General features: G+C 39.0%; 2 protein-coding genes across 6 annotated transcripts in view; one reads left to right on the top strand and one right to left on the bottom strand.

Moving 5' to 3' along the window:
* The window catches only part of LOC101487806 (uncharacterized), a 40,947-nt gene extending 32,911 nt beyond the window's left edge, over positions 1-8,036 (top strand). Inside the window, exons 41-50 of the mRNA XM_024806504.2 lie at positions 298-342; positions 431-569; positions 678-781; positions 3,024-3,068; positions 3,157-3,295; positions 3,404-3,507; positions 5,258-5,302; positions 5,391-5,529; positions 5,639-5,742; positions 7,863-8,036. Of these exons, the coding sequence (XP_024662272.2) occupies positions 298-342; positions 431-569; positions 678-781; positions 3,024-3,068; positions 3,157-3,295; positions 3,404-3,507; positions 5,258-5,302; positions 5,391-5,529; positions 5,639-5,742; positions 7,863-7,864 (866 nt within the window). The 3' untranslated portion in view covers positions 7,865-8,036. The remainder of the gene's footprint in view (positions 1-297; positions 343-430; positions 570-677; positions 782-3,023; positions 3,069-3,156; positions 3,296-3,403; positions 3,508-5,257; positions 5,303-5,390; positions 5,530-5,638; positions 5,743-7,862) is intronic.
* Positions 8,037-9,998: 1,962 nt separating this feature from the next.
* On the bottom strand, positions 9,999-26,638 carry LOC101466171 (scavenger receptor cysteine-rich domain-containing protein DMBT1). 5 transcript variants are annotated; one of them, XR_013095038.1, is made up of 16 exons: positions 26,561-26,638; positions 22,206-22,283; positions 21,017-21,451; positions 20,389-20,709; positions 19,025-19,444; positions 18,388-18,708; positions 17,892-18,230; positions 16,538-16,957; positions 15,901-16,221; positions 14,536-14,955; positions 13,907-14,227; positions 12,906-13,027; positions 12,608-12,730; positions 11,670-11,783; positions 11,231-11,274; positions 9,999-11,086 (listed from the first exon to the last, which is right to left on the bottom strand). XR_013095038.1 is itself a non-coding variant. In XM_076878724.1 (15 exons), the coding sequence occupies exons 1-15, from the start codon at positions 26,598-26,600 to the stop codon at positions 11,045-11,047; spliced, it is 4,056 nt and encodes a 1,351-aa protein (XP_076734839.1). In that variant the 5' UTR covers positions 26,601-26,638; the 3' UTR covers positions 9,999-11,044. The 5 variants fall into 5 exon arrangements, 4 of the variants coding, with proteins under 4 accessions (XP_076734839.1, XP_076734840.1, XP_076734842.1 ...); XM_076878724.1 differs by having other exon boundaries at positions 12,608-13,027; XM_076878725.1 differs by lacking the exon at positions 17,892-18,230 and having other exon boundaries at positions 12,608-13,027.
* Positions 26,639-27,999: the final 1,361 nt, after the last annotated feature.

Genomic DNA, 27,999 nt, shown 5'->3' with positions numbered 1-27,999 from the left:
ATAAAACTGAAATTAATTTTAAAAAGGTAAAAAATGAACCAAAAGGAAACTGGGGAACATGTGAGATGCAAAACATAAAATGACAGTAAAAATTCAAATGGACAGAGGAAAACAAAAATAATAAAATCATACTACGTTTCATATATATTATTCAAAGACAGATTGGAGGATGCAGAAAAGATGAAACAGAAGGAAAAGGTTGCAAAAGAGTTCAAGTTACGAATTAAATCATGAACTAATAATCAGTCTGCACATGAATTATTACACTTTCTAATGTGTTTTGTGTTTTTCTCTCAGTCCCGAGTGCAACATGTGAAGGATCTGAGGCAAACCTTCAGTGTGGTGAGGTTTTCTTTTTTGTAACTTTGTTGAATTTCATTTATTGAAATGTAAACATGGTTATTGTTTAATGCTATGATCTCTTCCTCAGAAAAAGGACAGGTTTTAGTCATCCACGGAGCTGATTATGGACGCCGTGACAAAACCACATGCTCTGATGGACGTCCGGCCTCTCAGCTCCAAGTTGTCCAGTGCTCAAGTCAGACGAGCACCAGTGTTGTAGCTAAAAGGTACAGATTGACTGTCTTTGTTTAGTTTTACGTTTTTTCTTTTACCAGGCTACACAACGTGCAGTGTGTTAAACCCTTTGCTGACTCACTTTCTATCTGCATTCAAAGTTGTAATGGGAAAAACAGCTGTACTATCTCAGCGAGCAACTCTGTATTTGGAGACCCCTGTGTTGGCACCTACAAGTACCTGGAGGTGGATTATACTTGTCAGTGTAAGTACCTTAAACCAGGGCTGTCCAGCTCCAAACCTCAAGGGCCGGTGTCCTGCAGGTTTTGGACATCACCCAGGGTCAACACACCCAGTGTAAGTGCCTTAAACAGTAATGCACATACAACTCCAAAATAATTCTGCTAGTGTCCAAAGCAGTCTCAGGGACCATCCTCGTTGATTTCACTGAGTGGGGTCAAACCTCTGTGTCTGAGGCTTTATAATGGACATTCACATCACGATAACCAATAGGACAGATTCTTTCTTATACTTTTTTACTTTTGTACAAAGAGATTTTGGAGAATTCGCAGCTAGTACTTCTTGTTCAAAATATCAGTGTATTGTGTTGACAAGCTGAAGTTGAACTTTGGGCTAAGTTACCCTTTGTATGCCAAGGCAGTGCTGCAAAATCAAACGAAACTTTATTTGAACTTTAAAAGTTTAAAGATGAACAAACAAGAAACAAAAAATGTGGAAATGCAAAAAAAAAAAAAGGCAATAAAAATATGGCATTGGACAGAAAAATAGATTTTAAACATGGATTCAAAGACTCAAATACAGATTACAGGACATGAAACAATTTTAAAAAAGATGAACTTCAATAGCTGATTTGAAGATTCACAAAAAAGTCAGGTTTTTTTTTTTCCTTTAGTGGATAGAGACGGTGTTGATAGACGTGAAAGCAGGATGAGAAAGGAGAAGAGATGCAAACCTGGGCCTATTGCTCTCCAGCCATACGGAATACGGTTGCCTGCTCACCCACTGAGCTAAACCGGCACAAGGTTTTTTTTTTAATTAGTTGTTTTAATTTGCAAACAGAGGGTTAAGTGGGAATTAGACACCCCTGAGCAACAAGACATGGGTGCATGTAATTAACACAGCTGAGGACAACCAAACAGTAGCATATCAAAACCCAAATAAAGACAGAACTAAAAAAGGCAATGAGCAACCAGTACTAAATCAAGGAGACATTGAAACATGAAAATAAATACTGAAAATGGACTTGAATGGAGAAATTAATGGAGAACAGAGTAAGGGAAGGTTATAAGAGTGTGGACAAAAAGCAGAGAGGAAGGCAGCAAAACTTGAACTTCAAGATATTAAAGAAAAGTTTACTTTAAAGTAGAGATGGACCGATCCGATATTACGTATCGGTATCGATATTACGTATCGGTATCTGATATTACGTATCTGATATTACGTATCGGTATCTGATATTACGTATCTGATATTACGTATCGGTATCTGATATTACGTATCGGTATCGGTCCGATGCTGACGTAAATTACTGGATATCGGAGAGAAATAAAAATGTAATCCGATCCATTAAATATCAAAAAAGCACCTCACAAAACTTGCGACACGGCATAACTCGGCTCATAACGTCGGAGCACGTTGGAGCAGTGTGCTCACCTGATAGAGCGGCTGTGTGTATTTGGAGCCTCGCTACCAAACCAGCATTTCATCTCCGAGGAAGTGATCCCAGAGAGAAGTAAAGCAAGTGTGTAAGTTCATCTCTGAATGTTTGTAAAGCATTCCCGCGTTAAGCTTAACAACCGATATAAGGAGCGAGTGCCTCTTCTCTCTCCCTCCCTCTCCTGCTGCTACTTCAAACGTGAAACTGATCAATGATCAACTGATCGCCTTTTCTGTCGCGAGTCAAACCTCTGTGACTGAGGCTTAATAATGGACATTTAGCCACTGAATCATGACATTTTACAGAACATCCTCTTTTTATTCTCGTTTTCTTTAAAAAACAAACAAACATCAATATAATGTGGAGCATTCGCAGCTAGGACTTAATCCGAAACATCTGTTTATTGTGTTGGCTTAAATACACCTTTGTTTTTAAGGAGGTTCTCCAAAATAAACTAGTTTTCTCTTTATTTCTGTAGGGTCTTTAAGGGTATGAAATGCCTTGACGTGACTGCTGATTTGGCAATATTTAAATAAAACTGAAATTAATTTTAAAAAGGTAAAAAATGAACCAAAAGGAAACTGGGGAACATGTGAGATGCAAAACATAAAATGACAGTAAAAATTCAAATGGACAGAGGAAAACAAAAATAATAAAATCATACTACGTTTCATATATATTATTCAAAGACAGATTGGAGGATGCAGAAAAGATGAAACAGAAGGAAAAGGTTGCAAAAGAGTTCAAGTTACGAATTAAATCATGAACTAATAATCAGTCTGCACATGAATTATTACACTTTCTAATGTGTTTTGTGTTTTTCTCTCAGTCCCGAGTGCAACATGTGAAGGATCTGAGGCAAACCTTCAGTGTGGTGAGGTTTTCTTTTTTGTAACTTTGTTGAATTTCATTTATTGAAATGTAAACATGGTTATTGTTTAATGCTATGATCTCTTCCTCAGAAAAAGGACAGGTTTTAGTCATCCACGGAGCTAATTATGGACGCCATGACAAAACCACATGCTCTGCTGGACGTCCGGCCTCTCAGCTCCAAGTTGTCCAGTGCTCAAGTCAGACGAGCACCAGTGTTGTAGCTAAAAGGTACAGATTGACTGTCTTTGTTTAGTTTTACGTTTTTTCTTTTACCAGGCTACACAACGTGCAGTGTGTTAAACCCTTTGCTGACTCACTTTCTATCTGCATTCAAAGTTGTAATGGGAAAAACAGCTGTACTATCTCAGCGAGCAACTCTGTATTTGGAGACCCCTGTGTTGGCACCTACAAGTACCTGGAGGTGGATTATACTTGTCAGTGTAAGTACCTTAAACCAGGGCTGTCCAGCTCCAAACCTCAAGGGCCGGTGTCCTGCAGGTTTTGGACATCACCCAGGGTCAACACACCCAGTGTAAGTGCCTTAAACAGTAATGCACATACAGCTCCAAAATAATTCTGCTAGTGTCCAAAGCAGTCTCAGGGACCATCCTCGTTGATTTCACTGAGTGGGGTCAAACCTCTGTGTCTGAGGCTTTATAATGGACATTCACATCACGATAACCAATAGGACAGATTCTTTCTTATACTTTTTTACTTTTGTACAAAGAGATTTTGGAGAATTCGCAGCTAGTACTTCTTGTTCAAAATATCAGTGTATTGTGTTGACAAGCTGAAGTTGAACTTTGGGCTAAGTTACCCTTTGTATGCCAAGGCAGTGCTGCAAAATCAAACGAAACTTTATTTGAACTTTAAAAGTTTAAAGATGAACAAACAAGAAACAAAAAATGTGGAAATGCAAAAAAAAAAAAAGGCAATAAAAATATGGCATTGGACAGAAAAATAGATTTTAAACATGGATTCAAAGACTCAAATACAGATTACAGGACATGAAACAATTTTAAAAAAGATGAACTTCAATAGCTGATTTGAAGATTCACAAAAAAGTCAGGTTTTTTTTTTTCCTTTAGTGGATAGAGACGGTGTTGATAGACGTGAAAGCAGGATGAGAAAGGAGAAGAGATGCAAACCTGGGCCTATTGCTCTCCAGCCATACGGAATACGGTTGCCTGCTCACCCACTGAGCTAAACCGGCACAAGGTTTTTTTTTTAATTAGTTGTTTTAATTTGCAAACAGAGGGTTAAGTGGGAATTAGACACCCCTGAGCAACAAGACATGGGTGCATGTAATTAACACAGCTGAGGACAACCAAACAGTAGCATATCAAAACCCAAATAAAGACAGAACTAAAAAAGGCAATGAGCAACCAGTACTAAATCAAGGAGACATTGAAACATGAAAATAAATACTGAAAATGGACTTGAATGGAGAAATTAATGGAGAACAGAGTAAGGGAAGGTTATAAGAGTGTGGACAAAAAGCAGAGAGGAAGGCAGCAAAACTTGAACTTCAAGATATTAAAGAAAAGTTTACTTTAAAGTAGAGATGGACCGATCCGATATTACGTATCGGTATCGATATTACGTATCGGTATCGGTCCAATGCTGACGTAAATTACTGGATATCAGAGAGAAATAAAAATGTAATCCGATCCATTAAATATCAGAAAAGCACCTCACAAAACTTGCGACACGGCGTAACTCGGCTCATAACCGTAGCACGTCGGAGCAGTGTGCTCACGTGATAGAGCGGCTGTGTGTATTTGTAGCCTCGCTACCAAACCAGCATTTCATCTCCGAGGAAGTGATCCCAGAGAGAAGTAAAGCAAGTGTGTAAGTTCATCTCTGAATGTTTGTAAAGCATTCGCGCGTTAAGCTTAACAACCGATATAAGGAGCGAGTGCCTCTTCTCTCTCCCTCCCTCTCCTGCTGCTACTTCAATCGTGAAACTGATTAATGATCAGCTGATCGCCTTTTCTGTCGCCAGTCAAACCTCTGTGACTGAGGCTTAATAATGGACATTTAGCCACTGAATCATGACATTTTACAGAACATCCTCTTTTTATTCTCGTTTTCTTTAAAAAATGAACAAACATCAATATAATGTGGAGCATTCGCAGCTAGGACTTAATCCAAAATATCTTTCTAATGTATTTTGTGTTTTTCTCTCAGTCCAGAGTGCAACATGTGAAGGATCTCAGGCAAACCTTCAGTGTGGTGAGGTTTTCTTTTTTGTAACTTTGTTGAATTTCATTTATTGAAATGTAAACATGGTTATTGTTTAATGCTATGATCTCTTCCTCAGAAAAAGGACAGGTTTTAGTCATCCACGGAGCTAATTATGGACGCCGTGACAAAACCACATGCTCTGCTGGACGTCCGGCCTCTCAGCTCCAAGTTGTCCAGTGCTCAAGTCAGACGAGCACCAAAGTTGTAGCTGAAAGGTACAGATTGACTGTCTTTGATTAGTTTTACGTTTTTTTCTTTTACCAGGCTACACAATGTGCAGTGTGTAAAACCCTTTGCTGACTTACTTTCTATCTGCAATCAAAGGTGTAATGGGAAAAACAGCTGTACTATCTCAGCGAGCAACTCTGTATTTGGAGACCCCTGTGTTGGCACCTACAAGTACCTGGAGGTGGATTATACTTGTCAGTGTAAGTACCTTAAACCAGGGGTGTCTAGCTCCAAACCTCAAGGGCCGGTGTCCTGCAGGTTTTGGACATCACCCAGGGTCAACACACCCAGTGTAAGTGCCTTAAACAGTAATGCACATACAACTCCAAAATAATTCTGCTAGCGTCCAAAGCAGTCTCAGGGACCATCCTCGTTGATTTCACTGAGTGGGGTCAAACCTCTGTGTCTGAGGCTTTATAATGGACATTCACATCATGATAACCAATAGGACAGATTCTTTCTTATACTGTTTTACTTTTCTACAAAGAGATTTTGGAGAATTTGCAGCTAATACATCTTGTTCAAAATATCAGTATTGTGTTGACAAGCTGAAGTTGAACTTCGGGCTTAGTTACCCTTTGTATACCAAGGTAGTGCTGCAAAATCAAACGAAACTTTATTTGAACTTTAAAAGTTTAAAGATTACGGAGCCCTGCAGGGGACATGGGAGAAAAAAAAACTAAGACGGACTTTTGCGAGATCTCGCAAAACTATCTCGGGATCTCGCAAACGTTTTGCAAGATCTCGCAAAACAAACTCGGGATCTCGCAAAAGTTTTAGCCGCATTCTTCGGACGCCCGCTCGAAGCCGACCGGGAGGTCGAGACCTCCCTTTAGCTTCGAGCTAACGGGAGGTCGAGACCTACTACAGCCGGAAGGAACACCGCTTTCCCCGCAAAACAAACTCGAGATCCCGAGTTTGTTTTTCGAGATCTCGCAAAAGTTTTGCGAGATCCCGAGTTTGTTTTGTAAGTTCATCTCTGAATGTTTTTAAATCATTCCCACGTTAAGCTTAACAACCGATATATGGAGCGACTTCCTCTTCTGCTGCTACTTCAATCATGAAACTGCTTAATGATCAGCTGATCGGCTTTTCTGTCGCGAGTCCGTCTCTCTTGTTTGTTTTTGGCCCACTTTGCACCAGAAAGAGGAAACCAGCAGCTGAACAACCGCAGCACGTTTAACCTTGATAAGCTGTTGTTAGAATTTATTTAATATTACTTTCTACACCAGGATCTTTTTCTACGCAGCTGACGGCTGGTAACTGTGCAGGGGCGGATCTAGCAAAGTTTAGCCAGGGGGGCCGATAGGGCATGAACAGGGAAAAGGGGGCACAAAGACATACTTTTCTTTCTTATTCTCATTTAAAATGTCTAGCTTTTAATAAATAATTATCTGAATCTTACACCCAAAGTTTTAATCTTATGTAAAATGTATAGAAGTCCATTACTGTATATAGTAACTGTTAAGTCTAATATACCCTAGGTAAGCTATAGTACTTTTTCCTTTGGGAAGATACCATCTGTGCAGTCTGCAATTCTGTTGAAGAAAGATGTTGAATCTATTTAATTATTCTTGAAAAATAATTTATTTCTGTGCATTTTCCCCCACACTGCATCAAATTAAAGTTGATTACGTCAATTAAGTATCATGAGGTGGAGGGTGGGGGGTGGTTCCCTATTTTTTTTGCTGGGAGTTTGCAACCCTATTAGTTAGGTTGCTTAATATTTCTGCTAAGTACTCTTTAAAATACCAGAATAGGGAGGATGGAGCAGGTTTAAGTTTATTAGATTGATCAGTATTGCTGAACTATGAAATATTTTGGGTGCAGTGTATTTTTTACATACAGGTATAACAGAATAGCTTTAGTGTTGTTGTTTATTTAAACTTGAGTATGAACTTATACAAAATGCAGCAATATATTAAAAAAACAGTTTTATTGATTAAAACACACGATATCAGATTCATATCGGTATCGGCAGATATCCAAATTTATAATATCGGTATCAGACTTAAAAAAGTGGTATTGTGCCATCTCTACTTTAAAGTAGAGCAGGAGATATACAAAATACAACTGACAATGAGGCCCAAACACTTGGATGAGACAGAAGGAACATTCAGGGGGCTAGAAGAACTAAACATAAGTAAAATAAATGAGTTAAGGTTTAAGCTAAGGCTTCAAAGTTAAAAAAAAAAAAATACTCATCCATTGCATGTCAATCAAAACAAGAAGCAAAATGTAAAAGAAGATATAAAGAACTGAAGCTTAATAAAAAAAAAAAAATTCAAAAGCAACTTTAAATCTTTTGTTTCTTTTCTAGGAAAAGATTATATCATCAACACATCGTGTAACATCTGAATGTCACATCCCCTCTGTTGATGTCACTTCCACCAGCATGTCAAGCCTCGATGACATCACTGCTGGAACGTGTTAACAAATATGATTTTATTGGAAATAAACACAAATAAACATACATCCTGAGCATCAAACAGTCTTACCTGTTTTTCTTTTTCATTTTATTTTCATATTTTGTTTGATTTATTGATGAAGATAAGAAAATGCAGTAAAGTCACACACGTAGGTGCCAGTCACATTCAAAAACACTTGTACATCTAGACGGTATACACAATCAAAATACTGTCAGCATGATAAAGAAAAACAGACTCAAAGGATATCACATGGATAACATACAGCTCCATTAGATTCCCTGTTTTTATTCCCATCAAATTTCTTACAGAATCGCTTGGATAGTGTTGTGTCTGTCTTGATGCCACAGTTCAGTCCACAGTTTCAATATCTGACTGCTTTTAAAGTACTCCGGTATTTTTTTGTTAGTTAAGCCACTTAGCACTCATCTATGTATTAGTCAAGCATAAAAATGCTCCTAATAGCACAGTCTGGCAGACGTAAATAGTAATTTTGTGCCAACGAGGTGATTCCTAAAGACCTATTAGCTGAAATATGCCAAGTGTCTTAAAAAAAACTATGCAAAATCAACAAACAAGAGGAGGCAGGGTGGAAGGGTGGCTGTGGAGAAGCCATTCCTAAGGAAGGGAAACTACTTGAAAAGGCTTGAAAAGACAGTTTACACAAAAAACAACAAAAAATGTTGTATGTATGGAGGAGGTCAGGAGAGAGGTACAACAATGAGTGCTTACAGCCATCTGTAAAACAGGAGAGGTAGAGATGAAGCCTACTTAAAGAGAAAGCCTGCTTATAAGGCTGTACTGAAGAAAGCTTCATGTGTATGGAGGGTGAAGAACCTTTCTCTTTTTAGTATAGTCTTTAAGTTATCATTACTTTCACCACGACAGGTTAATTTTCTTTAATTATATTATTGTATGACTAGCATGAAGCATTTTCAAGAATAAAGTATAATCAGTAAGCTGTGTATTTTATCTCTTTTTGGCAAATGAATTATACTCACAATAAGAATGAAGGGTGGTAGAGAGAGAGTCTACCACTGGCCTTTCTTATGTTCATATGTTGAGGAGCAGGTATGCTGTATAAATCTGTGCTAAAATACAACTGTGTTGCAGTGTTGTATGGACTCAGGACAGTGCAGGGACTTTGATGGGTTGTTTCATATGCACATACTGGAGTTTATTCTATAGTATGGTGTTAGATGAGGCTACAGATCCAACAATAGACTATATAAATTGTTGTAAGAACAATATAATCCTGAAAAAAGAGGCTATTAATTTCCCAAATATTAAACCACGTCACTAAAAAAGTTAGAGATTGCATCAATAAAAAGTAGAGACTTACTTGGTGATTCTGATAGTGTGAAAATTAATTTGAAGCCATTTCAGTTGGTTCTCAGAAATGTTTGTGACTGATGTCTGCTTCTTTATTGAAACGCTGCTCGGTGAATTAACCGATGCACGGTGCCCTTTTTTCCCAAACGTCACACAGTTTGCAAGTTATGGTGAATATCTAAAATCATTCTTACACCAGAGGTAACATGTCTGTAACACATCCTATTGAGAACAAGGACTTCAGGGATGTTGCCACTAACATGTGTAGTGATGAAGTGTTTTAAGAAAATTATTTTGAATATGATCAAACCAAAGATATCTTCAAGTCTAGACCCGCATCAGTTTGTAAACAGTGAAGGATGCTATGATAAATATCATTCATTTAATAAAGGAAGCATTCAGAAGATCCAAAAGCCTATGATCAGATTCTATTTGTTGATTTTAGTTCTGCATTTGATTGTTCGTCCATACCTGCAGGCCCAAAACTCTTAAATGTGCCTTAATTATCAAATGTTTTTTATCCCTCTTGACTAGCAGGTGACAACAAGTTAAATGATTCAATTTTTATGACTTCCCCCTCTCCTTTTCACCATGCATGCTAATCACTATAGTGATAACTGCACTAATAGTTGGCTGTCAAATTCTCTGATGATAAAACTATTTTAAGTCTTCTGCACGCAAATGACTGTGCATCAGCAGTGGTGTCATCATCATCGTTTTATTTTGAACACTGATAAAACTAAAGAAATAACATTTCACCCTAAGGGAATATGGGAAGTACATGTAGATTTATTTTTTTACTGACAAATAAGCTCGGATTCAATTTTCTTCAACGGCTCAAAATGTTTGAAGTGAGATCTAAGGATTTTTTTTATAATACAATGCTTGAAAGTTTGATTAGATATGGGATAGCAGTTGGTGTGGCTTACTTACAGTAAAGTCAAAAGTGCTATGACAATGATAGGAAACAAAGAGCACTAGTCTCACCAAACAAAATATTACAAAATTGTTGTTTATCAGGCTCCTAAAAGTTTTAATGATTCATCCCTTATCCAGTTTTTTCAGAGCTTGAGTTTTTACCCTCAGGGACTGTAAAACAAACTGCTAAAAGCTCTCATCAATCCCAGCATCTTTTGCACATAAGGACTCAGTGCACTTTGAAAGCTCTGGAGCCACATCATCCTGTACTTAAATGTTTCCTGGAGTTTAATTATGGGAAACTATCAGTGATGAATGAATGAATTATTAACATATTTATTAATTGAATTTTGGTGCTGGCTTTATTGTGTGAATACTTCTATGCACAGCACTATTTGTACAAATTAAATTTCACATGTGGGATAATAAAGTTTATTCGTATCTCTTATTGTAGCCAACCATCCATGTTCGTTTCTGCGCAGGCCACTGTTGATGGCCATTATTAATGCTGTGGAGAGGATAACAATGACAAGCCTAACAAATGGATTCTGAGTCAACTCATCCTTGCTTTTATGTATGTTTTATGTGCCTGACTGGCCAGTGTCAGTGTTACTGGTCTGGCCTAGTAAGGGCAAGGGAAGTGACATGGTTAGTTCTTACAGAACAATTGACCATGGTTCTAGATAAGACATCAAACCCCCAAACACATTTCTATTCATCGGAAGGAATGTATGATAATTTGCTATTTAGTGTGTGTGACAGTAGAGTCCAGTAGGTTTGGTCCTGGTTCCTGCTGGCTGGATCAACGCTCTAGTTGGTCGAGACTTTACGTGTGGAGGACTGTAGAATATTTTTCAGTAAGAGCAATCTGGGGAAAAAACAAACAAGCAAAAAACAACAAAATTCAGAATTCTGAACCTTTTATGAACCAGTGAAATGTGTTAATTTCTTCACAGTGCAGCATAAAGAGCCTACAAATGACAGTGAAATTAAACAAATATAAATGAATCACCTCAGTTTGGCTTTGGGTTGAGTTTCTTCTATACCTAGAGAAACCTATAGAAAAGAGACAAAGACGTGTTATGTTATAGCTTTGCTCATTTTTGTGGTGTTAGGTCGGATCTTATCCTGTTGGAAAAGAAGTGGGGCAGGTTAGCAGTCAAACAATTCCACGAGAATACTTAATTAAAAAAAGAAATACTACTTTTGTCTGACCTCTTGTTCAGAAGGGGCCACAACAACAGGAAGCTGCACATGTTTAATTTGTCAGTTTTTACACTAGATGCCATTCCCAACACAATCCCAAGAATGATTTGTGACTCCGGCTGGAGTTGAAGTAGTAACCTTTCCCTTGCTGAACAATGGTGTAAACCACTACACTGTGGAGCCACATAAAATCCTTTTGATTAATAATTCTTTAAAAAAGCATATAAGGCTGGATCAGAACTCACCACGATAGCCCGTTGCCGTCTTTTTGTAGATGAGCAAAAGAACAAGAAGTAACAGAAGAACTGCCACTACCACAGATACAATAACCAAAATTCGAGAGAAACCTGTATGAGAGACTGAAAAAAATGGGACAATTAAATAACGTCACTTATAAAAGTTATTGGTTAAAATTACATAGAAAAAACATCAATATAAATTTTGAAAATGGCAGAAAGATTTTGAATATGAGATGTTTTCTTATAAAGAGCAACTACATATTAAAATGTAGCATTTTAATTAATTACTGTTTTTAAGAAATCTACTCTGCAGACTAAACTCGCTTAGTGAGAAGAGAGCCATAACCTTAAATTCAGTAGTCTCGTTAAAACTGATGTTGGGGATGGGGAGCTGATACGATTCAATGAAAAGTGAGCTGAAAATAACCTGAAAGGAGTAAATCGCAGCTGAGATGTAAATTTCATCTCAAGATTAATTTATATAAATAACAACAGTAAAAGAAGCAGGAACAAAAGAGCTGTGAAAGAAAAAACATTTAATGCAATAAAACTTGTAGATAAACCTTTAACCTCCTAGGACCTGGCGTCCACATATGCGAACATCACTTTTTGGGTTATTTAGACCAAAATACTAAATTTTGCTCTGCAAGGGCCATTTACATATCCACGAACAAGGACATTATACTGCTAGTATTCTATCAACATTTCAAACGAATATCCTCAGATATGGCTCTTACTTTTCTTAAAAACAAAAATAAGGTAAAAAAAATAATAAAAATCTGCTAATTCTTTATTTTTGCATTCATCGGGCCCCGATATGCCTAAATATCAAAGAGAAATTAAAAATGCATGCCGTGGAAGAGTTCGGGTCTTAGGAGGTTAATGTAGATCAAACATAATATTTCCATATTGGTAAAATAAACTCTCCAGCTGCTCAAATTTACCTTCACAGATGACACCAGCATCTTCTTTGTGGCTGCAGTCGTGAGATCCATACCCTGAGTGGTGGCACTCAGGCAAGTTGGCTTCTCTTCCCGTGCATGACACCTCATCCATCCAGATGGGCCCTGTGCCAGCACCAAATTGTGTATTAGTTGGCATGGAGAGGACCCTACCACAGCCCAGCTGCCTACATACCACCTGAGCATCCTCCAGGCCCCAAGAATCATCACACACTGTCCCCCACTGCCCACTGTGGAAGATCTCCACCCTGCCAGAGCAGGAGTCGTAACCCCTATTTACCAGGCGGACCTCCCCCTCAACTCCTGTGCTGTTGTCCACTGCTGTTGAACCAGTGACATTAACCGGAAAAGCTGGAGAGGTCTGTGTTCTTGAAGCAGGTGTGGAATAAGGAAATCCAGGGTCTGTTTGCAATTAAAAAAGAAATACAAGTAAATAATAATTGTAGAGCTGTGAAACAGTTTGAGAACAACATTTTAAAAATTTGTTAGCGTGTATTCATACTTAAAATGTATCAATTCAGAGACAAATTTGACATTACACATTTGAGTTTTAACAGTTTTATGTGGTGTTTCAAAGTAAAGACATTTGCTGTACTGCTCAAATAAAAAGTCTCAAATAAAAAGTCTGTAGATGAAACGAATGAAAGATTATCTTGATTTCATTAAATGTTCTGCAGGATTTTCTTAATTGAAGAGACAATAATGGAAACATCAGTATAATATCAACTTAAATTAATAGGTGGACGTCCTGCCAAAGAAGTATTTTTTTTGTTTTTCAATAATAAATGATGCATCTACATTTCATGACTTTAACTAAAATGCAGTGATTGGGTTGTTTCAATGAAATATTTCAGGAGAACCAACAGAATCATGGAAGTTTCAACAGAGTTTTATGAATATTCCTTCTCCCTTAAAAATAGCTTCATGTTTCATGGTGAATTGTCTGCCACAAGAGGACATGATTATATGAAAACCCTTATTTTTTGCATTCAAATGAAATCAAGGTAATTTTTCTGACCACATTTGAGATGGATGTAGTCAGCTTCTGAGGAGGAGTATGCTAAAGTATATAACATGATATGTTCTCTTACATCTAGGTGGCGCTCTAACAATTTACAAATATTGATGTTTAATGACAAAATATTTAATATAACAAAACCTGTGGGTAGCACAGTTTGAAGTAAACAAAACATAGTATTTCTATTATTGTATAATAAACTTTACAGCATAGACACAGAGTAAAAAAATGTAACCTCAGTGATGCCACCTTCTCAAATTTACCTTGACAGATGACACCAGCGTCTTCATTGTGGCCACAGTTGTGAGATCCTAACCCTGAGTGTCGACACTCAAACAGGTTGGATTCCCGGCCTGTGCATCCAACCTCATCCATCCAGATGGGCCCTGTGCCTTGCCCAAATTGCGCATTAGTTGGTGCAGAGAGGACCCTACCACAGCCCAGCTGCCTACATACCACCTGAGCATCCTCCAGGCCCCAAGAATCATCACACACTGTCCCCCACTGGCCTCTGTGGAGGATCTCCACCCTGCCAGAGCAGGAGCCATAATTGCCATTAACCAAGCGAACATTCCTTTGAGTTTCTGTGATAAAAGGGATTACATACAAAAAATAAAGAAATGCAAGAATACAATGATAATTTTAGAATGAGCCCCTATGAACTGCAGATTACATTGCAAATTACCCAGTTTAAACTCCACTTTCCTTCAACTTTAAATGTTTAACAAAATTGAAGCATTCAATGTCAAAGAGCCTGTAGGTAAAATATTTTAGTATAAAGTGAATATAAATGTGTAATAGTTGGTCACTGAAAACCTCTCAGTTAAAATTTTATCAGGGACAAACAGTCAAACACGTACAAACTTGAGTCCATCTGCCTTCTCAAATTTACCTTCACAGATGACACCGGCGTCTTCATTGTGGCCGCAGTTGTGAGATCCAAACCTTAACTGGCGACACTCGAATAGGTTGGATTCCCTCCCTGTGCATGACACCTCATCCATCCAGATGGGCCCTGTGCCTTGTCCAAATCGTGCTTTAGTTGGTGCTGAGATGACCCTACCACAGCCCAGCTGCCTACATACAACCTGAGCATCCTCCAGGCCCCAAGAATCATCACACACTGTCCCCCACTGCCCACTGTGGAAGATCTCCACCCTGCCAGAGCAGGAGCCATAAATCCTATTTACCAGGCGGACCTCCCCCTCAACTCCTGTGCTGTTGTCCACTGCTGTTGAACCAGTGACATTAACCCGAAAAGCTGGAGAGGTCTGTGTTCTTGACGCAGGTGTGGAATAAGGAAATCCAGGGTCTGTTTGCAATTAAAAAAGAAATACACATAAATAATAATAACAGTGCAGCTGTGCTGAACCAATTTCGTTAAAAACAGTTTGAAAACTAGATTGGTTTTTAATTAATTTGTTAGCGTGTACTCATATTTAAAATGTATCAATTCAGAGACAAATTTGACATTACACTTTTGGGTTTTAACAGTTTTATGTGGTATTGCAAAGTAAAGACATTAGCTGTACTTTCACAGAGAAACCCTCCCAGTAAAAACGCAAATATAAAGTCTGTAGATGAAACGAATGAAAGATTATCTTGATCTTTTTAAACGTTCTGCAGGAATTTGTTAATTGAAGAGACAATAATGGAAACATCAGTATAATATCAACTTAAATTAATAGGTGGACGTCCTGCTGGGCCGAGGTTATTGCCAAAGAAGTATTTTTTTTTGTTTTTCAATAATAAATGATGCATCTAAATTTCATGACTTTAACTAAAATGCAGTGATTGGGTTGTTTCAATGAAATATTTCAGGAGAACCAACAGAATCATGCAAGTTTACAAACAAGTTTTATGAATATTCAAGTTTTCCTTCTCCCTTAAAAATAGCTTCATGTTTCATGGTGAATTGTCTGTCACCAGAGGACATGATTATATGAAAACCCTTATTTTTTGCATTCAGAGGAAATCAAGGTAATTTTTCTGACCACATTTGAGATGGATGTAGTCAGCTTCTGAGGAGGAGTATGCTAAAGTATATAACATGATATGTTCTCTTACATCTAGGTGGCGCTCTAATGATTGACAAATATTGATGTTTAATGACAAAATATTTAATATAACAAAACCTGTGGGTAGCACAGTTTGAAGTAAACAAAACATAGTATTTCTATTATTGTATAATAAACTTTACAGCATAGACACAGAGTAAAAAAATGTAACCTCAGTGATGCCACCTTCTCAAATTTACCTTGACAGATGACACCAGCGTCTTCACTGTGGCTGCAGTCATGAGATCCTAACCCTGAGTGTCGACACTCAAACAGGTTGGATTCCCTGCCTGTGCATCCAACCTCATCCATCCAGATGGGCCCTGTGCCTGCACCAAATCGTGCTTTAGTTGGTGCAGAGAGGACCCTACCACAGCCCAGCTGCCTACATACCACCTGAGCATCCTCCTGGCCCCAAGAATCATCACACACTGTCCCCCACTGGCCACTGTGGAAGATCTCCACCCTGCCAGAGCAGGAGCCATGTCCTCCATTAACCAAGCGAACATTTACCTGAATTTCTGTGTTAAAAAGAAATACTTACAAAAAATAAAGAAATGCAAGGACTCAATAATTATTTTGGGATGATTCACTGTAAACTGCAGATCAACATTGCAATTCACCCAGTTTAACTAACACTTTCCTTCATTTTTAAATGTTTAACAGAATGGAAGTATTTAATGTCAAAGAGCCTGTAGGTAACAAAATTTAGTGTCAACAAAACACTATTTTTTTTACAGTAATTGTTTGTGGCTTAAAACCTCTCAGTTAAAATTTTATCGGGGACAAAAGGTCCAACAGGTGGACACCTAAGTGAATCCTACTTCTCAAATTTACCTTCACAGATGACACCGGCGTCTTCATTGTGGCCACAGTTGTGAGATCCTAACCCTGAGTGTCGACACTCAAACAGGTTGGATTCCCAGCCTGTGCAATGCACATCATCCATCCATATGCGCCCTGTGCCTGCACCAAATCGTGCATTAGTTGATGCAGAGAGGACCCTACCACAGCCCAGCTGCCTACATACCACCTGAGCATCCTCCAGGCCCCAAGAATCATCACACACTGTCCCCCACTGGCCTCTGTGGAGGATCTCCACCCTGCCAGAGCAGGAGCCATGAATGCCATTTACCAGGCGGACCTCCCCCTCAACTCCTGTGCTGTTGTCCACTGCTGTTGAACCAGTGACATTAACCCGAAAAGCTGGAGAGGTCTGTGTTCTTGACGCAGGTGTGGAATAAGGAAATCCAGGGTCTGTTTGCAATTAAAAAATACAAATAAGTAATAATAGTGCAGCTGTGCTGAAGGAATGTTGTTAAAAACAGTTTAAGGACAATATTTTTTAAAATTAATTTGTTAGTGTGTATTAAAATTTAAAATGAATCAATTTGAAGAAAACATTAAGATTACACATTTGAGTTTCAACAGTTTTATGTGCTATGGTAAAACACAAGGACATTTGCTGTACTTTCACAGAGAAACCCCCACAACAATAACTCAAATAAAAAGTCTGTAGATGAAACGATTTAAAGATTATCTTAATCTTTTTAAATATTCAGCGGGAATTTGTTAATGAAAGAGGCAGTAATGGAACCACCAGTATAATATCAACTTAAATTAATAATGGCGTACATCCTCTTGGGTCTACGTTATTGTACAATTTTTTTTTTCTTTTTCAATAATCAACGAGGCCTCTGAATTTCATGACTATAACTAAAATGCAGTGATTGGGTTGTTTCAATGAAATATTTCAGGAGAACCAACAGAATCATGGACGCTTCAACCAAGTTTTATGAATATTCAAGTTTTCCTTCTCTCTTAACAATAACTTCATGTTTTGTGGTGAATTGTCTGCCACTAGAGGACATCATTATATGAACACCCATAATTTTTGCATTCAGAAAAAAGCTTAAGATCATTTTTCTGACCACATTTGAGATGGATGTAGTCAGCTTCTGAGGAGTATGCTAAAGTATATAACATGATATGTTCTCTTACATCTAGGTGGCGCTCTAACGATTGACAAATATTGATGTTTAATGACAAAATATTTAATATAACAAAACCTGTGGGTAGCACAGTTTGAAGTAAATAAAACATAATATTTCTATTATTGTATAATAAACCTGGCAGCATAGACACAGAGTAAAAAAATGTAACCTCAGTGATGCCACCTTCTCAAATTTACCTTGACAGATGACACCGGCGTCTTCACTGTGGCTGCAGTCATGAGATCCTAACCCTGACTGTCGACACTCAAACAGGTTGGATTCCCTGCCTGTGCAATGCACATCATCCATCCAGATGGGCCCTGTGCCTTGTCCAAATCGTGCTTTAGTTGGTGCTGAGAGGACCCTACCACAGCCCAGCTGCCTACATACCACCTGAGCATCCTCCTGGCCCCAAGAATCATCACACACTGTCCCCCACTGGCCTCTGTGGAAGATCTCCACCCTGCCAGAGCAGGAGCCATAAATGCCATTTACCAGGCGGACCTCCCCCTCAACTGCTGTGCTGTTGTCCACTGCTGTTGAACCAGTGACATTAACAAAATTTAGTGTCAACAAAACACTTTTTTTTTTTACAGTAATTGTTTTTGGCTTAAAACCTCTCAGTTAAAATTTTATCGGGGACAAAAGGTCCAACAGGTGGACACCTAAGTGAATCCTACTTCTCAAATTTACCTTGACAGATGACACCGGCATCTTCACTGTGGCTGCAGTCGTGAGATCCTAACCCTGAGTGTCGACACTCAAACAGGTTGGATTCCCGGCCTGTGCATCCAACCTCATCCATCCAGATGGGCCCTGTGCCTTGCCCAAATCGTGCTTTAGTTGGTGCAGAGAGGACCCTACCACAGCCCAGCTGCCTACATACAACCTGAGCATCCTCCTGGCCCCAAGAATCATCACACACTGTCCCCCACTGGCCACTGTGGAGGATCTCCACCCTGCCAGAGCAGGAGCCATAATTGCCATTAACCAAGCGAACATTCCCTTGAGTTTCTGTGATAAAAGGGATTACATACAAAAAATAAAGAAATGCAAGGACTCAATAATTATTTTGGGATGATTCACTGTAAACTGCAGATCAACATTGCAATTCACCCAGTTTAACTAACACTTTCCTTCATTTTTAAATGTTTAATAGAATGGAAGTATTTAATGTCAAAGAGCCTGTAGGTAACAAAATTTAGTGTCAACAAAACACTATTTTTTTTACAGTAATTGTTTGTGGCTTAAAACCTCTCAGTTAAAATTTTATGGGGGACCAAAGGTCCAACAGGTGGACACCTAAGTGAATCCTACTTCTCAAATTTACCTTCACAGATGACACCGGCGTCTTCATTGTGGCCACAGTTGTGAGATCCTAACCCTGAGTGTCGACACTCAAATAGGTTGGATTCCCTGCCTGTGCAATGCACATCATCCATCCATATGCGCCCTGTGCCTGCACCAAATCGTGCATTAGTTGATGCAGAGATGACCCTACCACAGCCCAGCTGCCTACATACCACCTGAGCATCCTCCTGGCCCCAAGAATCATCACACACTGTCCCCCACTGGCCTCTGTGGAAGATCTCCACCCTGCCAGAGCAGGAGCCATGAATGCTATTTACCAGGCGGACCTCCCCCTCAACTCCTGTGCTGTTGTCCACTGCTGTTGAACCAGTGACATTAACCCGAAAAGCTGGAGAGGTCTGTGTTCTTGACGCAGGTGTGGAATAAGGAAATCCAGGGTCTGTTTGCAATTAAAAAATACAAATAAGTAATAATAGTGCAGCTGTGCTGAAGGAATGTTGTTAAAAACAGTTTAAGGACAATATTTTTAAAAATTAATTTGTTAGTGTGTATTAAAATTTAAAATGAATCAATTTGAAGAAAACATTAAGATTACACATTTGAGTTTCAACAGTTTTATGTGCTATGGTAAAACACAAGGATTTGTGTTTGTTGTACTTTCACAGAGAAACCCCCACAACAATAACTCAAATAAAAAGTCTGTAGATGAAACGATTTAAAGATTATCTTAATCTTTTTAAATATTCAGCGGGAATTTGTTAATGAAAGAGGCAGTGATGGAACCACCAGTATAATATCAACTTAAATTAATAATGGCGTACATCCTCTTGGGTCTACGTTATTGTACAAAAAAATTTTTTTTTTCTTTTTCAATAATCAACGAGGCCTCTGAATTTCATGACTATAACTAAAATGCAGTGATTGGGTTGTTTCAATGAAATATTTCAGGAGAACCAACAGAATCATGGACGCTTCAACCAAGTTTTATGAATATTCAGGTTTTCCTTCTCTCTTAACAATAACTTCATGTTTTGTGGTGAATTGTCTGCCACTAGAGGACATCATTATATGAACACCCATAATTTTTGCATTCAGAAAAAAGCTTAAGATCATTTTTCTGACAACATTTGAGATGGATGTAGTCAGCTTCTGAGGAGTATGCTAAAGTATATAACATGATATGTTCTCTTACATCTAGGTGGCGCTCGAACGATTGACAAATATTGATGTTTAATGACAAAATATTTAATATAACAAAACCTGTGGGTAGCACAGTTTGAAGTAAATAAAACATAATATTTCTATTATTGTATAATAAACTTTACAGCATAGACACAGAGTAAAAAAACTGTAACCTCCGTGATGCCACCTTCTCAAATTTACCTTGACAGATGACACCGGCGTCTTCTTTGTGGCTGCAGTCATGAGATCCTAACCCTGAGTGATGACACTCGAATAGGTTGATTTCCCCTCCTGTGCATCCAACCTCATCCATCCAGATAGGCCCTGTGCCTTGTCCAAATTGTGTATTAGTTGGTGCAGAGAGGACCCTACCACAACCCAGCTGCCTACATACCACCTGAGCATCCTCCAGGCCCCAAGAATCATCACACACTGTCCCCCATTGCCCACTGTCGAAGATCTCCACCCTGCCAGAGCAGGAGCCGTTTCCTCCATTAACCAAGCGAACATTTTCTTGAATTTCTGTGTTAAAAAGAAATACATACAAAATATAAAATCCGGGACTCAATAATAATTTTTGTGATAAGGCACTGTATACTGTAAAACAACACTGCAAACTACCCAGTTTAAACTATACTTTCCTTCCACTTGAATGTTTAACAAAATGGTAGTATTCAATGTCAAAGAGCCTGTAGGTAAAATATTGTAGTGTAAAGTAAAAATAATTGTATAATAGTTGGTCACTGAAAACCAGTGACCAGTTGAAATTATATCAGGGACATACAGTCAAACAGGTGGAACCTCAGGCTTGCCACCTTCTCAAATTTACCTTGACAGATGACACCAGTATCTTCACTGTGGCGGCAGTTGTGAGATCCAAACCCTGAGTGGCGACACTCAGAAAGCTTGGATTCCCTCCCTGTGCATGACACCTCATCCATCCAGATGGTTCCTGTGCCTTGTCCAATTTGTGCATTAGTTGGTATGGACAGGACCCTACCACAGCCCAGCTGCCTACATACCACCCGAGCATCCTCCAGGCCCCAGGAATCATCACACACTGTCCCCCACTGCCCACTGTGGAAGATCTCGACCCTGCCAGAGCAGGAGCCGTAACCCCTATTTACCAGGCGGACCTCCCCCTCAACTCCTGTGCTGTTGTCCACTGCTGTTGAACCAGTGACATTAACCGGAACAGATGGAGAGGTCTGTGTTCTTGAAGTAGTTGTGGATAAACCAAAGCCCAGATCTGTTGAGTTCACTTCTGTTTGACATTAAAAAAGAAATACAAATAAATAATAGTATTTCAGCAATGATGCTTGAACCATATTTTTTATAAACAGTTTATTTTATTTTGACCAGTAATAGACACTCTGGTCCATAGCGTTTATGTCATGCTTTGCCTCTTGCAAGCATGATATTGGTTGTATGAATTATCAAATTACGCACCGAATATCACCAAAATAGCAATTGCAGCAATTGCCTTTCCAAGGACTGCACATTTTGCAAAATACTGGACCATAGGATCCACACCTGTTTGAGTTTATACATCTCACTTTTATTCTTTGCTTTAAGCACATTTCTGACTATCACGCACTTTCACATTATGATGGTGCATTGGTGGCAATTTGGAGTACAAGAGTGTGTGAAGCCTGGGACAGATTTAACAACATAGATTCCAAGGTTTTCTGGCAAAAAATAAATTAATTAATTAAAAATCGTAAGATGAACAATTTAAATTTTCCAAGGTGTTGAACTGACCGCAGATCATTTTATAAAATCTCAAGTAGAAATCTGTAAAAGTAAAGTATCAGAAAATTGCTAAAATTCAGCCAAATATCATAATAATAATAATAATAATAATAATAATAATAATGAACACAAACAAGAGGAAGTGAATTTTACCCATTCCCCCAAAAGCAGAAGATCCATAAAAGATATCAATAAAGAAAGGAATGGGCACTCAGGGAATGCTTGTATATTGGGCCCTGAGTTCTGTGCTACAGCCCAATATCCACCTGTGGTGTTTCGTCCATCCATTTCTGTATGGTTGGGAGTTTCTGGATTGGCAAGACAAGTGATTCCATCCTGAAGATCTGTTAAAAAGATAAGCAATCAGTAGTTACTGTCCTGTTAAATACACATTAAAATATAATATTTATACTTTAATTGAATATTTACTTTATTTTATTGTGATAAAGTTTTAAAATTAGTTGTTAAACTTGCTATATTTTCACTTAATTATTTGAATTTGCAAAAATCAAAACTTTGTGATCCTTCCCTACACAAACCATCTACTGATAATGATTATGTTAAAAGGTTGTGAAGAAGAAATTAGGATTTGAGTTTGTTTGTGATGACATCTTCTTCAGCTTTTTCTACACTTGTTAAATTAGGCTTTTGAACTTGTTTAAACATTTGAAATTGGGTATTTATTTATTTATTTATTTTTGTTGTGTTGCAGCTGGATAGTGTAGTGGTAAGACTACATGCCTTTGGAATGGGAGTCGTGGGTTACTGTATCCTGTAAGCGTCCCTAGGCTAGACCCCCGCATGCTAACCAAGAATGAGCGAGAGACAGAGTAACCAGGACACACTGATGAGAAGTGGGCTACTAGAAGAAGATGGTATAAGTGCGCAAGAGATGAAAATTGGGCGCTGTTGGAATGCTACTGCGCAAGTAACCCCAGCAGAAGGGGTTACATGAATAGGACAAGGGACCTATGGAATCTTCGATACCCAGCATCCAGATTGATGATGAAACAACTAGTAGCTCAGTGTTCTAAAATTTGGAAGAAGGTACTGCTCTCATGGCTAGAGATTGATGAGGTACAACACAATGCTACGGCAAGCGGCACCAGGATGACAGGTCAGGGAGGAGATATCATCATCACCCCCACCCGAGTTTGGGTACCAAGCCCCAAGTGCGATGGAAGACGACGCATTGTGAGAGGAACTGACCTGAAAGATGGCATCATGGCAAAACTTGAAACCTGGACCCTCCGTAGCCTATTACCAAGGCTACGTGAAGTACCCCCTGAGGATCTACTAGATGATGTGAATGCAGCGCTGCCACAATTACCAAGACTAACCAGTTGACCAAAGCAGCAGTGATCAGTGAGTGATCAGCCACAAGGAGCAGTACCCTCCATGGAGAAGGAGACTAGACTGCAGAAAGGTAGAATGAAGAAGGTGCCTAACAAGTACAGCACGCTGTGAAACTGCCGAGCAAAGAGGTATACCAGAAAAACAGAAGGCAGGAGAATAAACCAGTTGTTCTCCACAGAACCATCCAAGGTGTAGTCGTAGTGGCACGGGAATATAAGAACAACACCACCAAGGCTAGAGACATAGCAATACTGGAGGTGCATATGTGATAAGCGCACAACACATAACTGCAAAGCTCATGAGCACTGCCATTACTGGACCCGAGCATGGTCCAGTAACCATCACATTGGCAGACATCCAAGAAAGTGTCTCCAGAATGAAGAATTGGACATCACCAGGCCCCGACATGATTCACAATTACTGGCTGAAGAATCTGCTTGCACTCCATGAGCGTCTCGCAGTACAAATGAACCAGCTGCTAGTTAATAAGAGACACCAAGAATGGCTAACTGAAGGCCTGACAGTCTTGATCCCCAAGGGTCCGCCAGAACCTGCCTCAGTACCAGATGGAAGCTCCTGTCAGGCATCACAGCGGCTAAGATGAACAGGCACATTCCTCAAAAAGACACATAAAGGAATTGGGAAGAATACCAGAGGAGCAAAGCACCAGCTACTGGTAGACAGAGCACCACCAGGATACACAGCAACGAAATTGGAATGCAATTCGGATTGGAGAAGTGTAGTTGTAAGGTAGTCAGAACTGAGGGGATTGTACTACTAGATGGTAACATTGGCAACATGTATCTAGGAATCCCCACAGGAAAATAGGAACCACAAAGAGGCCGCAGGTAAGCTGCAACCACCAAATACCTGCGGAGGGTCAGGCAAGTCCTGAGAAGTCAGCTGTAATAGAAAGAACAAGATTCGGGCAATCAATACCTATATCCTGCCCGTGACCACATACCCTGCTAGGATAACAATCTGGCCAAAGGAGGAGATAGAAGCCACTGACATCAAGATAAGAAAGGTTCTAGATCATGGATGGAGGGTTTCTGTCACAGTCTGGCAAGGGCAGACTGTATGAATTGAGAAAAGGACCCAAAACGCAGACTCCAAGGAACAGGGAACAGAACTTGAAATGTTAACAAAAGGCGAGCCGTTTAATATGGCTGGTAGAAAAGGTACAAACAAAGGGCAAGGCAAACTGAAGCAAAATTAACACAAACCTAAACTGGGGAATCTAAACAAACAATAAGAAAAACCTAGACAAGAAACTTGGAAGCATGGCATGGCATAGGAAACATGGCGTGGACAACAGACAACCTGACAATCACACACTGAAAACAGAGGACTTAAATACACAGCAGGTGATTAGGGGAAGTGGGAACACATGGAGGAACAGCTGACTGACATGAGCCTAATGACAGGACAAGGGAAGTGAAACTAAATACAATGAACAAAGAACACACGACTCCTTCAAAATAAAACAGGAAACATGAGACAGACATGATAATACAAACTTGATAACATAAGACACGCAGCATGAAACACGAAGGTTGAGGGGAAACTTAAATACAGGGGAAGAAAACACAAGGAGTCTAATAACCAAATGAACTTAGATAACCTAATGAACAAAATAAACTCAAACTTAAAACGCTGGGTCAAAAGACCCAGGATCATGACAGTTTCACCCCAAGACGGAAGGAAGGAGGCCAAGGACTGGTGAGTGTCAGAACCGCTGTTCAGGATAAGACAACAAATATCCACGAGAACATCAGGAAGATGGCCATAACCAACCTTGTGCTTAATGAATACCTCAGCAGTGTTGGGAAGGTTACTTTTAAAATGTATTCCACTACAGATTACAGAATACATGCCCCAAAATGTATTTTGTAACGTATTCCGTTACGTTACTCAATGAGAGTAACGTATTCTGAATACTTTGGATTAGTTCATATATTATCATGCTTTTTACAATTACACAAATGTATTATTGCAGGGTGATTTATTACTATTACTTAAGGTTATTCGCCATATCAATACTAACTAATGTCACGGTACTTTTGGGTCTCATTTTCACACTGGCGCACCCTGCCGTGACAACAAAATTTTTAAATCTTAATATAAAATGAGTAACAGTAGGGTGGACATTGGGTAAGGCTCCACTTTTTTGAAGCGATCTCGCATAGAAAACTATATAAAACAGGTTTGAGGCTCCGAACCGTAAAGCCGTAAAACCATAAAGGGACCTCTGGCTAATACGTCGAGTTCCGTGTCTGGTTCCGTGTCCAGCTCGTAGCTAGATTCTTTAGGGCTATGCCTGTAACGCTCTGCCTATTGCTTCATATTAAATCATTTTTGGAATAACTTTTTAAAATATTTCTTCACGTCATTATGCGGGCCGCAAGTAGGGGTGACATGGGCTGTCAGATTGAGACACAGGCCTTAGAGCCTCTTAATGCGTGTTTGGTTTGGGTTTCCAATGATGTGGAATTACCAAAAATAGAATGGGCATAGCCTAATATATGAAACAGGAAAAGACCGCCGTGTAATCCATTTATTACAACAAAGTAACTGTATTCTGAATACCACCCTTCTAAATGGTAACTGTAACGGAAGACAGTTACTCATATTTTGTATTTTAAATACGTAACGGCAGTACATGTATTCCGTTACTCCTCATACTGTAGAGAAGAGGCACAAGGAGAAGAACCATCATGAAAGGACAGACCCCTGCATGGTATGTAGCACCAGCAGATAGAAGAAGTCAAAGCAGCTTAAACTGATTAATATACCCCACTGCTACTTAACTAACCAGATTAATAAGCCAGAGCTTTAATTAACTTGATGCTATACTCGAATTAAAAGTTTTTTGAGCAGTGGAAATTGTTCTGAGTTTTTCTTTTTATACTGGAGGAAAAACACCAGCGATCTGAAAAATAATTTCTGGGGATGAAACAGGGATGAAAGAACACACCATAAGTAGCACATAGCAGTTGTGCTAAAAGAAATGATATGAACTTACTCCTGGCAGGTTTATATTTATTTATATTAAGTTATCTTTTACTTTTAATGTACTTGGAAGTGGTGTATGTCGTGGTTCACTGCTGACCTATTTTCAACGCCGAATAAATAAAATGAAGAAAGGCTGAATACATGAACTGCTGAAGCAGTTAGTGTTTAAAAATTAACAAAGTTTAAGGATTAATTCATGAGAAAAGAAAAGACAAGTAACACTGAATATTAGAGATGAGAATTTACTCACTTAGGAGGATGAAGCAGATCAAAATGTGATAGACTTTCATCTTGAGTCACTGATGGGTTAATGTTGCTTCTTTTCTTTTTTACTTGCAAACCAGGAACTTCTTACTTCTCTTGTTCTTATGTCCCCCTCCTCCTGACTCCTCCCCTCTGCTTAAGGGTTTACCAACTGCACTGTCAAAGAATAACTGTGTATGAATTAAAGTTATATCTTTTCAAGTTATCCCTCAAAACTTAAATATTCTTTGTTTTCCCTCATTTAGTCGCTACTGAAAACAGGCTGTTTGTGTTGTATTGAATTGCAAAATATTAATTTATCATCTTGTAGTACTGTAGTTTCAACATGTCAAACAGTGAAAACACTTCCTGTCCATTTTCTGTCCAAATCAGCAGTGATTAAAAGATATACCAAGCTGTGGACAGGCACACAGAGAGAAGTTTTGCACCAATGTCGAATTCAAAGATTCAAAACTGAGGACATAAAGGGATGCACAGGATCAGGAAGCGCTCTCAGGCCGACTCATTAGTTATCAAATACCTAAAGTGTGCCAAGAAAACAAGCTGCGGCCACCTACTGACTTCAAATTATGAGTCTTAGAGACTGCTTCTGAACCAATGACCAAGTCAGTAAATCTGCTTTCAATATCTTGTCTCTGTGTTTGGTGTGCAACTATTAAACACTTTTCACTTCTGCTTTTTACTTTCATCTATGGAATAGATGTGAACTTTGACTACTGCTGTGTGTATTGCATGGTAAATTTAGCTGATCTGATTTTTTGATTGAATCAAAGTTGATAAGTGTGAACAGCAACAATAAAACTAATGAAATGAGATGAAAGATACTAAACATATTTTTATTCTCTCTCTTCTTTCTCTGTAATTCATTTTGCATAATATTATGTGTAAAGAAGCAGGTAGATATGTGCCTTGCTGTGGGAGAGGACGGGCTGAATGTGCATATTTAGCCCACTAGATCAAGGTACTTGCAAACTGTATTGTGCAATTTACTTAAATTTGTTTGTTTGTTTTTTGGAGGGGAGGGGATCCCACTGATGATGCTGAAGTCTGAAAAACTGACAAAAACACACGTATCAAATATGACACACTAGCGTCAGGGGTGTTCGGCTCCAGGCCTCAAGGGCCAGTCTCCTGCAGGTTTTAGATGTGTCTTTGATCCAAAACAGCTGATTTGAGTGGCTAAATTACGTCCTCAATATGTCTTGAAGTTCTCCAGAAGCCTGTTAATGAACTAATCATTTGATTCAGGTGTGTTGACCCGTGGTGTGATCTAAAACCTGCAGGACACCGGCCCTTGAGGACTGGAGTTAGACACCCCTGCACTAGGTATTAAGGCTTTACACTTTTATGCACCAGTGAAAAAATTACTGGATTTCAAGCTGACCACAGCAGCCAGGCTCAGAGGAGCACTGATTTACACAGAAA

This window comes from Maylandia zebra, linkage group LG20 (assembly GCF_041146795.1).
Source record: "Maylandia zebra isolate NMK-2024a linkage group LG20, Mzebra_GT3a, whole genome shotgun sequence".
Lineage (NCBI taxonomy): Eukaryota > Metazoa > Chordata > Actinopteri > Cichliformes > Cichlidae > Maylandia > Maylandia zebra.
Note: the sequence above shows the minus strand (reverse complement) of the source record. Positions and strands in the feature narration are given on the sequence as shown.